Consider the following 18,699-nt stretch of genomic DNA (forward strand, 5'->3'; position numbering starts at 1 on the left):
TTTTAGATCGTACATTTTTTTTGGTAATCTGTTATCACCCATGCGTCACATATGTCCATACCATCTCAGTCGCTGCACTGTTGCTTTGTCCTGCAGTCTTACAACTTGAGCCTGCTTGCGGATTTCCTCATTACGGACTCTGTCCCTCCGTGTTTTGCCGATCATGCTACGGAAAAATTTCATTTCTGCTGCCTGGATTCTACTAACATCTTTGTTTCTCATGGTCCATGTTTCGCAACCATAGGTCAGGACATGTATAACACATACTTGAATCATATGTATCTACGGGCTTATATTGAATATGCTATTTTCAATAGTATTTAAAAATATACAAACTCTATTCTACAGCATCACTTTAATTATAACCCCTATTATAGTAACGTTTAAGAAGACAGGATACAGGACATACAGTAGTGAAACAAAAAACATACCTCCGTTAACACCTTTGGAAAACATCCGTCAGTCTCTTCTGTTCGTTACTGTTAGCCTTTCCTCCCTCACGTTGAAACTTCTCATCAATACCACACAGCCGAGATTCGTAAATGGAGCTTGTCATCCACAACTTCGAGGGTTGCTTTTGTACGTGACCACTAATTAATTCACACTCGAGAAACACAGGGACTTTGCCGATTTTACAATCACTAGAAGTTTTAGATTTTTGGTTCCCAGTCATATGAGCTCCCAGCACCACTGTAACCCTTTCTATGCTTGTTAACTCTTCCCCACAAACCACAAATACTGTATTGCACAGTTAATGTTGCACAAAATTCGAGTTACTGAGTATGTTTGCTTCAACAAATCGAGAAATTTGTGTAACCGAATTTTGAGTAGTAGGGAAATAAATACACATGAAGACAAACGGCCAGAAAATTTAATTTACTTCAAGATACTGAAAATTCAAGTAATGGAGGCTCAAGATATTGAGGTTCAACTGTAATTCTAACTCTCTTTAAAGAGTTTCTTAGGGAACTGTACATCACAATCACATTGGAAGCATGAACAAATTTAGCATGTTCATTTGGCTTATAATTAAATCAACAAAGGAAACTTCTTGACTGATTTTTATCATCTGTTCCTCAGGTATGCATCATGCTATGTTCACTGGAGAACTACTACTGGCGATATACATCTGCCTCTGAGCTTGTCAACATGATCCTGGCATTCGTGGAGACACGGGCTCACCAGCTGTTTCAGGTGACTGACTTCTTGACACTGTCAGAATCCATGGTGCAGATGATCATGTGTCGAAACTTAGAGGTTCCTGAAGTACGCAAGTTTGAGGCAATGCTCGGCTGGGCACGACACAAGATCCGCACCAAGACGTCCAGCAAGTTGGATGCACGGCTTGAGTTCAAGTGCATTATGGAAAGACTGGCACGGGACCTTAAACTGTACCGTATCTCCCCACAAGAACTCATTAAGGTTAGTTCTCCATTGTCTTGTTTCTGTAAGCCCTGCTACAGAAAGGTAGGTTACTGTTAATTGAAGCGTTTGTCTGTATTACTCGAAAATATCATGAGCCTTCTTGAACTTCCAGTACATTATCACACTCTGTTAACTTTAATAATAATAATTGTTCTGGGGTTATCTGTGGAGCAGAAAGAGGTGAAATAAGGCACTCGTGTTGAATGGGTCTAACTACAATATTAAAAATTGAATTAAAACATTAAAAGGTTATATTTCTTTTCAAAAAAACAAACTTAACAATCTTTCACTTAGTGAAATAACAATGACAACTTTGGATAGTAAAATAGAGAACCCCAGAAAAGGGAATTTAACAATTTTGGGCTTCAAGCCCCAGATTACAAGTATCGAGCTTCAGGCTCCAAATTTACAAGTTTCAGATAAGGAGAGACGTCTCCCAATACACAGTGTTCATGAGCACTTGGCTCCAACAGTAACAATTTACAGCCTTCCAAAGACACCCCTCAATATTACAGGAATTTCAGAAAAGAGCTACATGCTCTCCGACATTAATTTTACATTAGCCGAACGAAAATTTACATTTTAGAAAAGTTACTTACATAGTTAGAAATTCAAACCTTCCCCTCGAATAAGTTTGCGGAGACAGCTAGAAAGATAGAATATTGGTGGCCATTACCTGGCTGTTGTTCTGCGTCCCGAAGAATGAGGCGCCCACCTCCTGTCTTAAAACACACACTCAGAAAGACAACGATCAATCAGACAAGGTAGCCTGAAAAGCCTCAGCTTATATACCCGAGGGGATTGTTCGAGAGGATTCTGGACTAGTCCGGACACACCCTCTCAATTTTATTGGCAAATTTAAAAGATACACCCAAAAAGCAACAAGAAGCCTGTGATAGGCTAAACGATAATTACAGAAAATTCTTATTGGCCAGATTCAAAACTGGCGGAATGCTGATTTTGAGACCTAAGGTTATAAAAGCTTCATGCCAGAGATCTAGTCTAGTTTGTACTTCCGCTTCTGTCTCACCCCATACCATTACATCATCAGCAAAAGTCAGGGCATTAGTTGTTGGATCCTTTCTTTTAACAGCTTTTAAAACTTCATCCATTATGATTATGAAGAGAGGTGGTGAAAGACAACTTCCTTGCTGTACTCCAGTCTTCGTTTCAAACCAACCTGACCTTCCAACCTGGACCTGGAAACCAGTGGCGGCTGGTGGTATCTGAAGCTGGGTGTTGCACCAACATTTTCAATGTCACGTTTTTATAGCTTACAGAAATAACAAGAAACTCTATTATCATTAAACAATGAACTACATTCTTACTAAAACTGTAATATATCTGACAATTACAACCCAGAAAATAAGAGGCTAATTATACATTATAACTACAGTTAACTACTCTTAATAATAATGTTATTGGCTTTACGTCCCACTAATTACTTTTTACGGTTTTCGGAGAGGCCAGGTGCCAGAATTTAGTACCGTAGGAATTCTTTTACATGCCAGTAAATCTACCGACACGAGGATGATGTATTTGAGCACCTTCAAATACCACCGGACTGAGCCAGAATCGAACCTGCCATGTTGGAGGCAGCGCCTCAACCCATTCTACCCACTCAGTTTGGCCCAGTTACTCTTGCTCCACTTGAATCCAAACTTTGCCCTCCTGCTTTGATGATGATGCTTGTTGTTTAAAGCAGCCTAACATCTAAGGTCATCAGCCCGCTCTCCTGTTTTCATTGAAGCAAGATGTAGGTAATAGTGTGGGTGGTGTGCTATGGCGTGGAAAAAAAATTACCCAGCAAGTTGTCAACATGGTTAGGGTTGCGTAGCTGTGAGCTTGCATTCGGGGGATAGTGGGTTCGAACACTACTGTCGGAAGCCCTGAAGATGGTTTTGCGCGGTTTCCAATTTTCACACCAGGCATATGCTGTGGCTGTGCATTCCTTAAAGCCACGGTCGCTTCCTTCCAACTCCTAGCCCTTTCCTATCCCATCGTTGCCGTAAGACCTATCTGCGTCGGTTCAACGTAAAGCAAAAATTGTAAATTTAAAAAATGGAAATTAAATTATCTTTGCGAGAGGAGAGAAAGTGAGAATGAAGTAATCTCCGCAAAGTGGTGCAATCTAATGGGGACATTTGGAACTGTTTCTCAGCAGGGGACTTGCTAGTCTCGTGCAACTCCCTGAGACCGATACTGGTGAGCATACTACCTGGTGCTGTGCAGGCTTAGGCTCGTCCCTGCTGAGGTACATGCTGTCCGCTAGGGAGTTGCTGTAGGAAAGCAAACCCTCTGAGTTTGATTGGAAGCCAGCAGCGTTTATTGATCCGTTATGAAGCATTTGTGCAGAGAAGGATCAAAGATGGTTGATTTTAACATGTTTTAGAATATATTGGGAGTTGTGCAACACTGCAACAATACCACGCACTGCCCCTGCTGAACACAACGCTTGATTTCATCATATAATCGTTGTACTCATGCTATGATGTCATCGGGCACTTTCTTATGTCTCAAACATTCCCATATATGCCTCCAAGTCCAGAAAGAAAAGTTATAAGTGTTTTAATTTTCTCCCAATACTTCTCATAGAACATTCTGGTGGCAAAAAAAAAATGAGGTCTAAATTCATGTTGTTCCTCCTCAAGTGTAGGTTCAACATATTTTCTAATTCTGCTCTCAAGGATGGATTTGTAGATTTTGAGGCCATGTGACAGCATAGTTATACCTCTGTAGTTGGTATATTTCTTTCTATCACCTTTTTTCAACAATGGGATGAGGACTCCTTGTTTCCAGTCATTGGGTATTACATTCTCTTTCCAGATTCTATTTAGTACCCTGTACATCCACTGTTGTCCTACCTCTCTTAGTGCTTTGATCATCTCAATACTGTCTGACTCGTTGGCTGAACGGTCAGCGTACTGGCCTTTGGTTCAGTGGGTCCCGGGTTCGATTCCCGGCTGGGTCGGGGATTTTAACCTTCATTGGTTAATTCCAGTGGCTCGGGGGCTGGGTGTTAGTGCTGTCCCCAACATCCCTGCAACTCACACACCACACATAACACTATCCTCCACCACAATAACACGCAGTTACCTACACATGGCAGATGCCGCCCACCCTCATCGGAGGGTCTGCCTTACAAGAGCTGCACCTGGCTAGAAATAGCCACACGAAATTATATATTATTATCTCAATACTTAATTCATCTGATCCAGTTGATGTGTTGTTTTTCAGCTTAGATATTGCTGTCTCTACTTCCAACCATGTCAGACTTAGTGGCATTTGTGCTGCCAAAATCATAAGGTTTATCAACTAATGGAGTGACATTTTCATAACAGTTCAGCAAAGTTTCAAAGTGCCTTTGGAACTCCTACTTTTTTTTGGCTAGTGGCTTTACGCCGCACCGACACAAATAGGTCTTATGGCGATGATGGGAGAGGAAAGGCCTAGGAGTTGGAAGGAAGCGGCCGTAGCCTTAATTAAGGTACAGCCCCAGCATTTACCTGGTGTGAAAATGGGAAACCACGGAAAACCATCTTCAGGGCTACCAACAGTGGGATTCGAACCCACTATCTTCCGGATGCAAGCTCACAGCCGCGCGCCCCTGACCGCACGGCCAACTCGCCCGGTCCTTTGGAACTCCTGTAATATTTTGGTCTTATCCCTAGTCACCTCACCATTAGGAAGTTCTACAGATTGGATAGATTTATTTTGAGTTCTATTCTTAACAATACTGTATAACAGTTTTTTTTTATTTCCATCCTGTGTTATTTTGGTAGCCAGATCTTCTTTGCACACCTGCTTTTCAGCTACAACCAACTGTTTGACCCCTTATTTCTTCTTTCTGTAAAGTGACATTTTCTCCTCCATTTCATGTTGATCTCCCCGTGTTCTTGCTTGATATAAGGATCTTCTTGCACGGTTTCTGTCATTGATAGCCTTTTTATTATCATCATTCCACTAGGTTTTCTTATTTGACTCTGTCATCCACATACTTTTTCTGCTATACCAACCACAACCGTATTAATCCCTGAATACAGGGCTGCGTCTTCTGCCATCTCCACTGTACCGAAGTCCACCTTCTCTGCTGTAGAAGTCACGGAGGTCTTCGCTCGTAACCCTGAGCTGGGACCCTTACCAGATGTTACACACCGGGTCAGTGTGCTCTGGGACTCACATAGGCAGGGGCGCCACTCCCTGGGTAGGACTGCCTCCGAAAAGGGTCCCTACCTGCTACCTGAATAAAAATGATGAAATGAATGAATGAATGAATGAATACAGAATGTGCCAGTGACAGGTTGATGCATTTATCAATGTAACCTCTCCTAAGGGTAAGGTTACAATTAATAGGTTTAATGAAGAGAAAATGTTTGCTACCGTAATGCATTCACCAAAAGTACTCTACACTAGGCATGTCAACATGTACGAAACTAAATTTGCAAGCACATTAATCACAGAAAATAAACAAACAGTTTAACCAACATGACTGTTAAGAAAGGATAACCGGGAAGCGGCTGGGAACCATATCCAGGCGGTGGAAATATTGGTAATACTGAAGAAGCGAAGTCAATGTAATCCTAAACTTTACTTAACAATTTAGATTCAATTTCATATCTAAAGCAATAGCCAATATACCATTAAAATTTTGACGGCATTATTTCAACAACCATTACAATTTACAGTTTACATGAGGGTAGCATTTAGTGATAAAATTTCTTTTACACTGGAACATCACACATGACGTTCCACTGTCGTGGCGTTACCTTTAAAAACCCAAAACAGTTTGAAATAAATAAAAGGAAGGTAACGTTATACTAAAGTGAAGAGATACATCTAAGGAGAAAAATATTTACGTATAATCATGGAGCAGAGCATCTTCAGTGGGTAGCCCCCTCAAAAACACTTCTGAGAAAGGGTACCCGACCTAAAGATGAATATTCCATGATGAAGCGGAATGAATGAGATAGTCCCGAGGAAAAAAATTACTTATAAAGATTACTTCGAAAGACGTATAACATTTAATTTACAAAACAACAAATGGGAACTATCTCTTAACAAAGTGAGGTGACTTACCGAATCGGCTAAGTCATAATGATAACATTTGGAAGCAGAAGGAAACACGGGTACACTCCGGCAAGATAAATTAAATGAAACACTACATCTGAAACTGAATACCTGAAAGGTTAAAAAAAATAATCAGTGCTTACCGGATGGCGGGGCCAAGAAGTCCCGTACCTTGGAAGGTGACCGTTCCCTTCAGTGGTCAAACAGAAAAGACGCCCTCGCAGAGCAAGGCTCCAGCGACAACGCTTCTCTCCGGAAATTATGAAATCTTACCACGGCCAATGAGCGTACGATGTTTTGCTTCACCTACCAATCACATTTCCTTTTATTTTCTCCAATAGGAGCGCAGAAAAAATAGTGCTGACAAAGAACATTTGGGAATCCTCTAGAAATTACGAAATTGATGCAACTTTACGAAACCGGAAATCTCCCACGCTGTAGTGGCGCGTGTGGTACAGTATGCACCAGAATTACCATTACAATCAAATAATCTTAAAATCATATTAACTTCAAACAAATCAAACAATTCCAAACTTCACATACTGAGGAGAATTCCAAACTTCACATACTGAGGAGAAACCAACACAAACAAATGAATAAATACTTTACATACATAATTCATCGCCGTCTTCTGAGTCCAAATAATCAAATCCCAATAATCACAACATACTCCCCCCCTTTAATTTGGAGCACAGCTCCAAAAATAAAAATTTTATTCACAATTTTTGCAGTCCAGTTTCTGCATAGTTTAGAAAATAACAAAACACCTAAAAAAAAAAAAAAAAAACGCTGAAAAACAAAGGAAAAATGTCCTTTGTGTTCAATCAACATTAACAGAGGGCATTTTGAACTTTTCATGTAAGAATGGTGATTATGGTGGTGATTATTGTTTTAAGAGGAAGTACAACTTGGCAACCATCCTCTTTCATGTCAGAAAGACTTTCATGTGGTATGCTGGTACGTTCTGTTCCTGTGTGTTTTCCATGTACAGCTGTGGAAAATGAGTTCTAACAAGGGAATAAAGTGTTTCAGGACTCATGTCCATAAAACATAATTTATTCTTCTACGTATGAGGAGTGTGTCCTGAAAGTTTGACAATAGAGCCATAAAATGCTTAAATTCCTTTAAGTCATCTTGCCGTGAGCATCTCCTCGATGTGTGTTGCCAGGTTGAATGAATTTTCAGGAGTGAATATGTTTGTGAATGTCCATTTACTGTGCTTATATTATTTTGTGTCATGTTATTTCTATTTTGTACCCATAGTTTTTAAGATAAAATTACAAATATTTTTCTCACATGGACACTGTTAAAGAAGTGTGGTTAAGTGTAAGACAGGACCATAATGATGAAAATGAAAATCCACAGCCTGTTTCCAGTCATTCAACTGGGTCAGGAATGGAATGAATGAAGCCTCCATCTAACAGCAAGGATAGGAATTGTGCTAGCTGTCGAAGCCTGTCGCATGTCTCTGGGGCAATGAGTAATGACTCACAGATGAAATGAAATGAAATGATATTGGAGAGTGTCGCTGGAATCAAATATGACAGGGAAAACCAGAGTACCCGGGGAAAAACCTGTCCCACCTCCACTTTGTCCAGCACAAATCTCACATGGTGACCAGGATTTGAACCAAAGGAATGATGATAATAATACCTTATTGTTATATCATGTAGTCTCTAAAATGGTCACTCGATTTTACATGGTATCAATCAGGACATGAAGGGCTTACTTCCTTCGCTGGGATTTGACCTATGATCTATTATAAGGAAAGTTATTATTCTCCTAATTTTGTAGTAAGCTATTGTTATTATTGTTCACAGGTGGTACTGCCAAGCAAGGCGATCAAGAACGAGCGTATCCTGGAGACTCTCATGTTCCAGGCCAACTCAGGGATGTACCGGATTCAGGACAGCTACCTGGAGGCCTGCCAGCAGCGTCTTCAGAAACAAGATTCGCGCTTCAGCGAGTGGGAGTCTTTCGACTATGGCTTGTAGTGCAGCCGTTCAGGTAATAGCATGTTGCTTCTGTATAAATTGAAGTAATTTATTCATGACTATAAAAGGATATGAAGCTATTGTCAGACACTTTAATGAGTAACACAGAGACTTCCTTTCAACATCCCCATACTTTAAATATGACAATAAATTAAGCAGTTTTACTTTCCTTTTTTCTCTCTTTGGTTCTTCCCAGCTATTGGTAATTTTCAAAGGTAAATAAGTTTTCAGTTTTAGACGATTGGTGATATGATGATCAGAACCATAGGACCTCCAGTTTTTTTTTTTTTTTTGCTAGGGGCTTAACGTCGCACCGACACAGATAGGTCTTATGGCGATGATGGGATAGGAAAGGCCTAGGAGTTGGAAGGAAGCGGCCGTGGCCTTAATTAAGGTACAGCCCCAGCATTTGCCTGGTGTGAAAATGGGAAACCACGGAAAACCATTTTCAGGGCTGCCGATAGTGGGATTCGAACCTACTATCTCCCGGATGCAAGCTCACAGCCGCGCGCCTCTACACGCACGGCCAACTCGCCCGGTGGACCTCCAGTTTTATGTGGAATCCAAACCACAGGGATAAAAGTTTTCATTTTGAAAACCCTGCGAGCATTGTCTGGGATTTAGGAGGACCACTTCTAGCTCTTTTGACATAATGATTACTATAAAATCAGGCTACATTAATTTGAACGTTAGTTTAACAAAATAAATCATAAGTTCACTTTCAGCCTTATAGCTACAGAAATAAACGTCTGATCTGTATAGTACATGTGGGGCATGAGTGAAAATATTACTCACAGTGGACCTCAGTTAAATATGGGGAATGTGGGCAGTGCATCAGCAGCATACAGACTCCATTTGGAGAGATGGAATGGTTTAGAAATGAAACTGGGCTAAAATAGGAGAGTTTACTGTCACCACTTTTGTTTCTAATGGTTACAGACGAAATAGTAAAGGAGACAAAGGAATAGGGAGATTAAGTTATTACTATTAGCAGATGATTTTGTGGTCTTGGGAACAAACAGCAAGGAAGTACAAGAACAACTTGATGCACGGAACGAGAAAATTGAAAATTATGATATGAAAAAATCGGCGCAGAGGAAAGAAAGACCATGGTGATATCAAGAGGAGAAAGACAAGCGAAAGGCATTGTGAAAATTGGTGGTCAAAGCCTTTAAATTGTTGATAGTTTCAAGTATGTAGAGAGTGAATTAATGCAGAATACAAGGTTGAACATGAAGACTAGCAAGAGAGTTCAACAGACAATGTATTCTACCAGAGAGTAAGAAACCTTGTCTGGCATTAGGAAGTGTAAATAGATAATGTATAAAATGTATTACGCACCCATATTGACTTATGCAACTGAAAGTTGGACAATGACAAGTAGAGAAGAGAGTAGATTTCAAGGCAGCAAAATAAAATACCTACGAAGTATGATGCTTGTTGTTTAAAGGGGCCTAACATCTAAGGTCATCGGCCCCTAAGAAGTATGAGAGGAAAGACAAGAAAGGCTGAATAAAAAAACAAGTGAGAATTGATAGAAATAAACTAAGATGGTTTCAGCATGTAAAGATGGAGGAGAAAAGAATACGCAAACAGATGATAGAGATGAGGTTTGAGGAAAAGAAAGGGAGAGGGAGATCTAGAACAAGGTGGATTGATTCAATAAAGATGAGTGCAAGAAGAAGAAACCTGGACAGGGACAAAATGATGGAAGAGGAGAGAGGAAGGTGGAGAAGTGCCATAAATAACTCAACCCAGCAGGAGCTGGATAAGGGGAAAGGAGGATGAGGATGATGATGAGCAAGTGGTGATAGTTTTGAGGTATATGATTTAGTTTGCAATTAATAACTCAGAAATCAAAAGACAAACAAGGATGGTCAAGATCTGTAACGATACCTTATTTTGCATAACTGAATCAAAAAAAGAAAAACATGCCACCGGAAGGGCTCAAACTTGTTTTTGAAAAATCTCTGATTTGACCATCTACATACCAGTTCCAATCCCTCAAATAGCTTTCTCTGAGTCCTAGATTATGGTACCAAAATTGTTGCCCTACAAAAGTTATGTGGGAGTTGAAAACTCTAGAATTTCTTCATTTTCTTCATGTCAACTTCTAAATGTAAATTCTGATCTATGATATATCATTGAAGAAGAATCCTACACCCAACATAACTATACCATTGCGGGACAATTTGGACATTTATAGTGTGTGAAATTTTGAAACTTACCAAATGTTTTGAAACACATGCTTGGGCTCTATAATTAGCCATCATATTGATAGGTGACCAGCCAGCTCAAAAAATAACATTTGTAACACCCTCCATCTGTGGCTCACTGGTAAAGTGTCTGCCTTCGGATCCCAAGATAGCAGGGTTCAAATCCGCAGAGGTATACAGATTTTTAAAGGATGGAAAAAAGTCTTTCAACACTCCATGTTGTACGATGACGGCATGTAAAAGATCTGGTGACACATTTGGTGTTTACCCAACAAAATTCATTTAAACTCTGCCATAGACACCCAAGAAAGATTCGGTTAACTCTGCCATCTAGTAGGCCTAGAGTAAAACGGAACATCGAAACTGATAAGCAGACAGCCAGAGGCCATCAAATTAAAATGCTTACACATGGTAGCTGAGACCATGCAATTATTATTATTGTTGTTGTTGGTGGTGGTGTTGTTGTTGTTTTAAGAAGTACAATTAGCTAATAATCATCCTTTCTGAACAAATTAAAGTCAAACAAAAATTAAAATAAAAACTATTTATTCTGCAAAGGAATTTGAAATGGCATTTTTTTTTTAATTGCTTTATTAAGATGAAAAGAATACAAACGAATCAAAAGGGGAAATGTTTCCTTGATGATGATGATGATGATGATGCTTGTTGTTTAAAGGGGCCTAACATCTAGGTCATCATCCCCTAATGGTACGAAATGAGATGAAATGTAACGACAATTTAAAAGTCCAAAATCATCCACTGACCAGAATTCAAAACATGATGATGAAGAATAAATGGATGGATGTGAATTTAAAACAATCAGTGGATCTGACCCGTATGCCCCACATTCCCAGAAACTAGCGTTAAACAATAGTATTACTCAAAAAGGGAGTGCTAAGTTCCTTGAGTAACAGCGGACTCAGTGAGGATGTGGGCCATGGTGATGCTTCATAATCATCATCAGGACCTGGATTTTGATGACCTAAAAAGTTTAAAAAACAACTTATAAAATGACTGCAAACAGACTACATCATTGCATGTTGAAATGATGTTAAAAGATACCTAATATAATTTATTTATTATTTGAAAAATACAAATTATTTGCACACAAATACTGGTTATTATTTCACTCCAAGTTCTGTGTTCTTTTCTTCAAGGAAAATATCACCTCATGGTATGTGCAACTTCAAGGCTGCAACACCTGAAGAACAAAAAGAGAGAATTTTGCTGTTAGGTACTAAAATTCTTTATCAGATTAGAGGTAATAAGAAAAATGTGCGCATAAAATATATGACAGGCTATACAGGCTTACCTCACTTCACGTTACAGTAGATGACTGATCAATCATAGATTCTCACAGGAAAAAGAATGACTGTTGTCGACCAGCACATTTTTGTACTCTGAAAAGCTTCTTTCAACGTCTACGGATGCTATTGGAACATACTTGAAGTGCACTAAATCATTGGATGTAAGTTCTTCTTCAATGCCAATAACACTGAAATCTTCACCTGCCAAAATCCGAGAGATGGAGCACAAAACAATAAAATCTGAGTTCTTGTCAAGAACACATTTCAGTTTGTCTGACACTGCCACACCAGAATCGTCATGAATACATTTTAATTCATCTGTGGCTGTTCTGACTAAATTGATCATTCTTTCTAGAGCCATGCCTCTCTCCTGAAGAAATGTAATAATTGACGACAAGGAACTGAAATTTGCTTTGATGCACACTAGTTTTCCCTCCATTTGCATATCTGAAAACAATTCTTGAGCCATCTGAATGGCATTGGCATCTTGTAAGTTGAAAGAATCTATTACATGCTTCACTGTCTGAAAGTGGTCACTATAGTAAATACAGGCATCGATCCACGTACCCCACCATGTGATACAAGGCTGCAGTGGTATGGAATGTCGGGTACTTGGGATCTGAAAAGTTCCCTGCGTGATGGAGCCTTAATAAATACCTTCTTAGTTAGGGACTCAAGTTTGTCAACTTCACGGAAACTTGATCTGACTTCTTCGGCCACTCTGTGAAAAGCGTGAGCTAGGCAGGTTACATGTACCATTTTTGAGTAAAATGCTTTGATTGCATTGGCAGCTTTAACTATGTAAGGCGCTGTATCAGTCACAAAGAGCAGAACATCATCATACCTTACACCATCAGGCCATAGTAGTTCCATCGATTTATCGATGAGAAAAAATATTGTAGAATTGTTCGCAGATTGCAAAACTTTGGTCGTGAGCAACATTATTTTTCCAGGCCTATTTACTTCTATTATGCCCATGATAACATTGGCAATGTAATGGCCCTCTACATCACAGGTTTCATCGATTGAAATGAATATTTTGTTTCCGCAGACTTCTTCTCTGATATTTTTTTATTGTGTCATCATAGCATTGGGATACATAGTTCTTTCTCAGAGTAGACTCATCCGGAATTATACAGCCTGTATACCTTTCTAAGAAATCTCTCAGTTTAATATTATTCAATTTCCAGAGTGGAATGTTCGAAGAAACCAAAGCTTCACACAAGTCTTTACAAAACACAGAGGAAGTACCGCCATCGGAGGGTGACTGAGAGAGTAACAGTTGAGAAACTTTTTGTTTGCTACTATTTTGGACTCCACTGTTGCTGAACGGTAATCTCCTCTCTCCTGCCACTTTCACTTCACATATTTTGCAGAAAATAATTTCACCATCAGTGGAAAAAATATCTTCACCGAATTCCAAAATATTTGTTTGAAATGAACAGCCCTAGATGCCCTTAACTTCGGCATTTTAAATACACTCGAAAAACAATCTCGGCCGATAAGATAAATCCACTTAGCACACGTGTGGTTGCACTGAGGTACTTAAACAGACTGGCATTACTGGGCCTATTGTTGTCTGTCTTCCTACCCCCTCGATTTCAACATCGCTTCTGGATTAGCTGCAAGCGTTGGTGTGTCTCCTGGAATGTGGATATTCCAAGAAATAAGGGTTGAACAAAGTTGTGAAGATTCTCACGTCTTCGTATTCATCCTCACTTTCAGTTCCATTAATATCCAGTACCATACGCAAAAAATGCATCATAAAGCATTAAGAATGTGAAAAAATGACTCAAAACGTATAAAATATTCTAATAAATTCCATAAAATGCCATAATAATGATGTGAAAAGTGAGAAAATGACCTAAAAATAAAATACATTAAAAAATGATGGAAAAATCACTTTAAAAATATGCATTTCTGTAACATGAGGGCCATGGACAGGATGTCTGTATAAGTTAGCAATGTCTGTGGTGAACTGTTTAAAAGATGACATATCATCAGGATCCGGGCCCTGATCATCATCATCATCATCATCATCATCTTAATTTCCCCTTGTCCATCTCCTGCCAGGTCGGGCACTTCTCCACAGTTGCCTCTCCTTCCACCACTCCTTTTCAGTAATTGTATTTCAGTCCAGTCTTCTTTTTCTTATACTATTCTTGACAGAATCAATCCATCTTGCTCTGGGCCTCTCTCTTGTCCTCTTTGCTACTATCTTAGCCTCTTTGGTATCCTTCCCTCTTCCATCCTCATAACATGTCCAAACCATCTCAATTTATTCTTCTCCATCCTATCACTCAGTTTTTCTACCCCTATCTCTTTTCTGACCTCAACATTTCTTCCTCTGTCTCTCCTTGTTTCCTCTAACGTACTCCTCAGGAACTTCATCTCACTGGCGTGAATTTTACTCTCATTTCTTGTTGTCAATGTCCAAGTCTCTGATGCATACATTAATATAGAGGTAGAGTACATCTTTTACATTATCTCTTTACATTTCATAGGAACTTCTCTGTTCCACATCAGGTTCCTTACAGTCTGGTAGAATGTATTTCCCACTTGTACACTTCTGCTGATCTCCTTATCCAACCTTGCATCTTGCATTATTTCACTTCGCAAATATTTGAAGTATTCAGCAACCTCAAGGTTTTGTCCCATGATACTAACAATTCCTTTTCCTTCTCTTTCTCCTCTTGTCATCACCATTGTTTTGCTCTTCTCCACACTGATTTTCATACCATATTTCTCAAAATTGTCATTTAAAGCCTCTAGTTGGATTTGCACTTCTGTATTTTTGACTCCCCAGATCACTATGTCATCTGCAACCAACATTATTTTCATATCCCTAGCCTTTGTTTCCTTTAGAATTTCATCCATAACCACTATAAACATAAGTGGAGACAATACACTTCCTTGTCGTAGTCCAGCTTGGTTTCTAAACCGATCTGTTCTCCCCACTGGAGGCTGGACACAACTGAAACAATTCTTATACATTGTTTTCACTAGTTTCCTCGATTGCCTTCTATATCCTTTGCTTTCCATGGTTTCCCACACCTTTTCTCTATTAACACTATCATATGGCCTCTCTAGATCAAGCAATACCATCACCAGATCTTTTCCGTATTCCCACTGTTTTTCCATCAGTAACCTCATAGTAAACATATGCTATTATTACGATGGACTCTCCACACCCAAAGACATGCATTTTATACCTAACTGTGAGGTTTCAATGAGTCCGCCCCTGTTCAGGGGCTCCTCCACCCAAAGTTGTAAGTCCCTTTAGAGAGTTGGATTATTTACCACTCAACTTTAAGTCACTGACTGTCAAACCCATAGCAGGTAACCCCAGCCAGACAAAATTAAAACATTCCTGTAATCTTCTAATTCCTGAAAATTTTGTTTGTATGTTCACAGCTTCCTTGAGAATGGGCTAATGCCAACAACATTAAAGTGTCTTCTCCAATTTTCTTCCCCTCATACAGAGAAAGAAGAGAGAGATAACCTTAAGAAACAATCAACTGAATAAGTGGTGAGATTAAAAAGTGAGTGCAATCAAACAGTCATGTAGAAATATTTTTACTCCCCTCGAAATATTAAAAATGTGTAGAGGCAACGGAGCCAAAACTTTCCCATATTTTTCAGCAAAAAATTAATATAATGATCTAAAAAGAACTGCAAAACATTTTGAGCATGAGATAACAAGAAAACATTCGTGATTCTTCACAAAGAAATTCAAACTTTTACATAAAAGCAAATATTATATATATAAACAAAAAAATGAGTAACTTCTAAAGAAAGGGTTGAAGACGGATCAGAATATATTATAAATATAATCAAACGTCCAAATATATATTTCTACATATATATTTGAAATTGCCAAAAAAATATACCTTTTTTGTATTGCCTATTGTGTAAGAGTGTCATCGTAATATTTTGTTGCTTAAATTTTTTTGCTTTCAAAATGTATTTTTTATTACAATTCTTTGGTTTTAGAACATCATGGATGTGCGAGTGGATAATGGATATGTATAACCTGATAAATAAAACAGATAGCGATTTTCTGTGGTGAAATGGTAGACTATACAGATGCATTAGAAGTAGCTTTAAAAAAGCGAGAAATTAATGGCTTGAAGTTGTTTCTTTGTGATTTTGTGGTTTAAAAATAAAAGGAAAGAAATGAGCTAATGTATAGTGACTCGAAAAATTACAGGATAAAAAAAAAACTGAAACTGAATGTACGTTTAGCCATGCATCTTCTGTCAAACTGGTATAAAGTGATACTGTTTGTCTTGTCAACCTCACTCTTGCATAGCATTTCTTAGTATAAATTGGTGTAGATGTGTATCAAGAAGCATACACATAATCTAAAGTAGTCTGCAATTATTATGAGAAAGTTCTCGCTTTCAAAGTTTTATAAAATTTCAGAATTAAAATCTTAAAAGATTGAAGGGTTCAGATCTTTAACGATTGAAATATTTGAATATCATTTTTTTTACAGATCAAAATCAAAATCAGTAGGTTATAAACAGTTTCAATGTAAAAGTTTTTAAATGCTGGCAATTTATATCTGTAGATGTTTTGGTATGTTAAAGAATTCCTTTCAGAGCAAAATTCTGGTACTCTGTGATCTGTAAAATCTTAATCATCGTTATTGGAATTAATTGAAGACTGAAGGACTAATTAAGCTTCAAAGATTTGACTAAAATCTTGTCTCAAATCTTTGGTTATCTGAAGTTTCAATATCTAAAACTATAATCGTTAAGACCTTAAGTTTCATGTTAAAGCCAATAAATGTTACTTGGAAATGAAGCATCGACCATGAGAAACTACTATTAGGTTCTTTTTCGGGCTCCAGACCATGTCATAATATTATGTACCATATAGTTATAAGGGGCAGTCAAATAAATGGAAACTGAATACCCACTACAACGTGACCATGGGATGGTTTTATTCAAAAGTAACTACCAAAAGCGTTAATATATTTATCCTTCTGGGAGACGAGACAATCAATTCCAGTTTTGTAGAAAGAGGTAGGTCGCTGATGGCTCCATAATCGCACCCACTCTTGCACTTCCTCGCCCGAATGAAACCGACGTCCACGAATGTCTTTCTTCCTCTGGGTTTCGTCAATTCCCCCAGATAAGGCCATCAATCCACCCTATAACATCAGGAGTAATAGAACGATGGGCCTGTCCTGGGCACGCATCCTTTTGCAGTGATGTACGCTCTTCTCGGAATTTCCTGTGCCACTCGTGCACACTTGTCGTGGACATGCACCAATGAGTTTTGCATACTCCAACACTCTCTGCCACCAGAAAACAAACCACACTTCTCTACTCTTCTTCACTCGCCTCCATTTCTACAGCTTGACAAGCACACTAGACCACTCCACGCACCAACAAAGACATAACCCAACAACTGCATGCACCTGTGAGTTGTTGCTATGCCATTCTCCTACCACAAAGATGGCAGTATCGACACATAACAACAGTGTTGCCACCTTTTGCACAGAATGTGTTTTATGGCAAGTGTTCGGTTTTCATATACCTTATGCACAGTACAAATTGATTCAAGATTTTATGTATATTTCTTTTATTTCTTGTGTTGTACCATTCTTAATGATATTCTTACTGAAGAATCCTTTGTAATGAAGAAAAAAGGAACAGTAAATTTTGACTTTCCATATCTCAGGCATTTTTCATAATAGAAAGGTTACCAGTCCAAATATCTGAATGTATTGTCTGTCCCAAAGCAGGTCTGGACTTTGGCAGGGAGGACCTTTTTATTCCTCCGGATTATATGTATTCTGGTAACTACTGGTACTTGATACACTGGCTCATTACAGTATTGAAACAGTTCGATCCGTGTTAGCGGAGACACTGATGGGAATGAGGAGTTTACTCACTGAATGGAACACAGCAGGGCAGTCTTCGCCACCATCTGCTGTGGCTGAGCACTGGAACACCCAGTCCCCGAACCAGAAGAATTAATAAGACGCGATTAAAAATCCCCAACCGGGCCAGGACTCTCTGAACTGAAGGCCTCAACATTGACAATTCATAATAATAATAATAATAATAATAATAATAATAATAATAATAATAATAATAATAATAATAATAATAATAATAATAATAATAATAATAATAATAATAATCGTATGGCCTCACCACCAATTACCCGGGTTAGCATTTTATGGATTTAGCCCAGTTTTATTGCCAGATGCCTTCTCGGACACCAACCCTAACCCTATGTGGAGAGAAGTACTCAGTGTTGCATGTTTCTGTGGTGGTTTGTAGTATGGTTTATGGTATGTGAAGATGTGTATGAAGAATAACAAAATCCTTCATCCCCAAGCTAGAGGAATCAATCAAACACAATTAAATTCCTCTGCCCAGCTGGGAATCAAATCCGGGACTCTCTGAACCAAAGGTCACAATGTTCATCATTCAGCTGTGGAACCAGACTCCTGATATTTAATACCAATTTTCACTGAATTCTATCTAGATAGTTTCTCATGATATACAGACAGACAGACAGACAGACAGACAGACAGACAGACATGACAAAAATTTAAAAATGGCATTTCCTTTTCATTCTTGACATGACCAGCAACCCATTACCAATATTTAAACATTCTGATGAAAATACAGGCAAAACTCTTATTTTTATTTATATAGATGGCTACGT

At 38.6% G+C, this 18,699-nt stretch overlaps 1 protein-coding gene across 1 annotated transcript in view; it reads left to right on the forward strand.

The window, feature by feature from the left end:
• The window catches only part of rsh (radish), a 951,216-nt gene extending 935,625 nt beyond the window's left edge, over nt 1-15,591 (forward strand). The window contains exons 16-18 of the mRNA XM_067155296.2: nt 1,081-1,422; nt 8,313-8,499; nt 15,424-15,591. Coding sequence (XP_067011397.2) covers nt 1,081-1,422; nt 8,313-8,486 — 516 coding nt within the window. The 3' untranslated portion in view covers nt 8,487-8,499; nt 15,424-15,591. The remainder of the gene's footprint in view (nt 1-1,080; nt 1,423-8,312; nt 8,500-15,423) is intronic.
• Nucleotides 15,592-18,699: the final 3,108 nt, after the last annotated feature.

This window comes from Anabrus simplex, chromosome 11 (genome assembly GCF_040414725.1).
Source record: "Anabrus simplex isolate iqAnaSimp1 chromosome 11, ASM4041472v1, whole genome shotgun sequence".
Classification (NCBI taxonomy): Eukaryota; Metazoa; Arthropoda; class Insecta; order Orthoptera; family Tettigoniidae; genus Anabrus; species Anabrus simplex.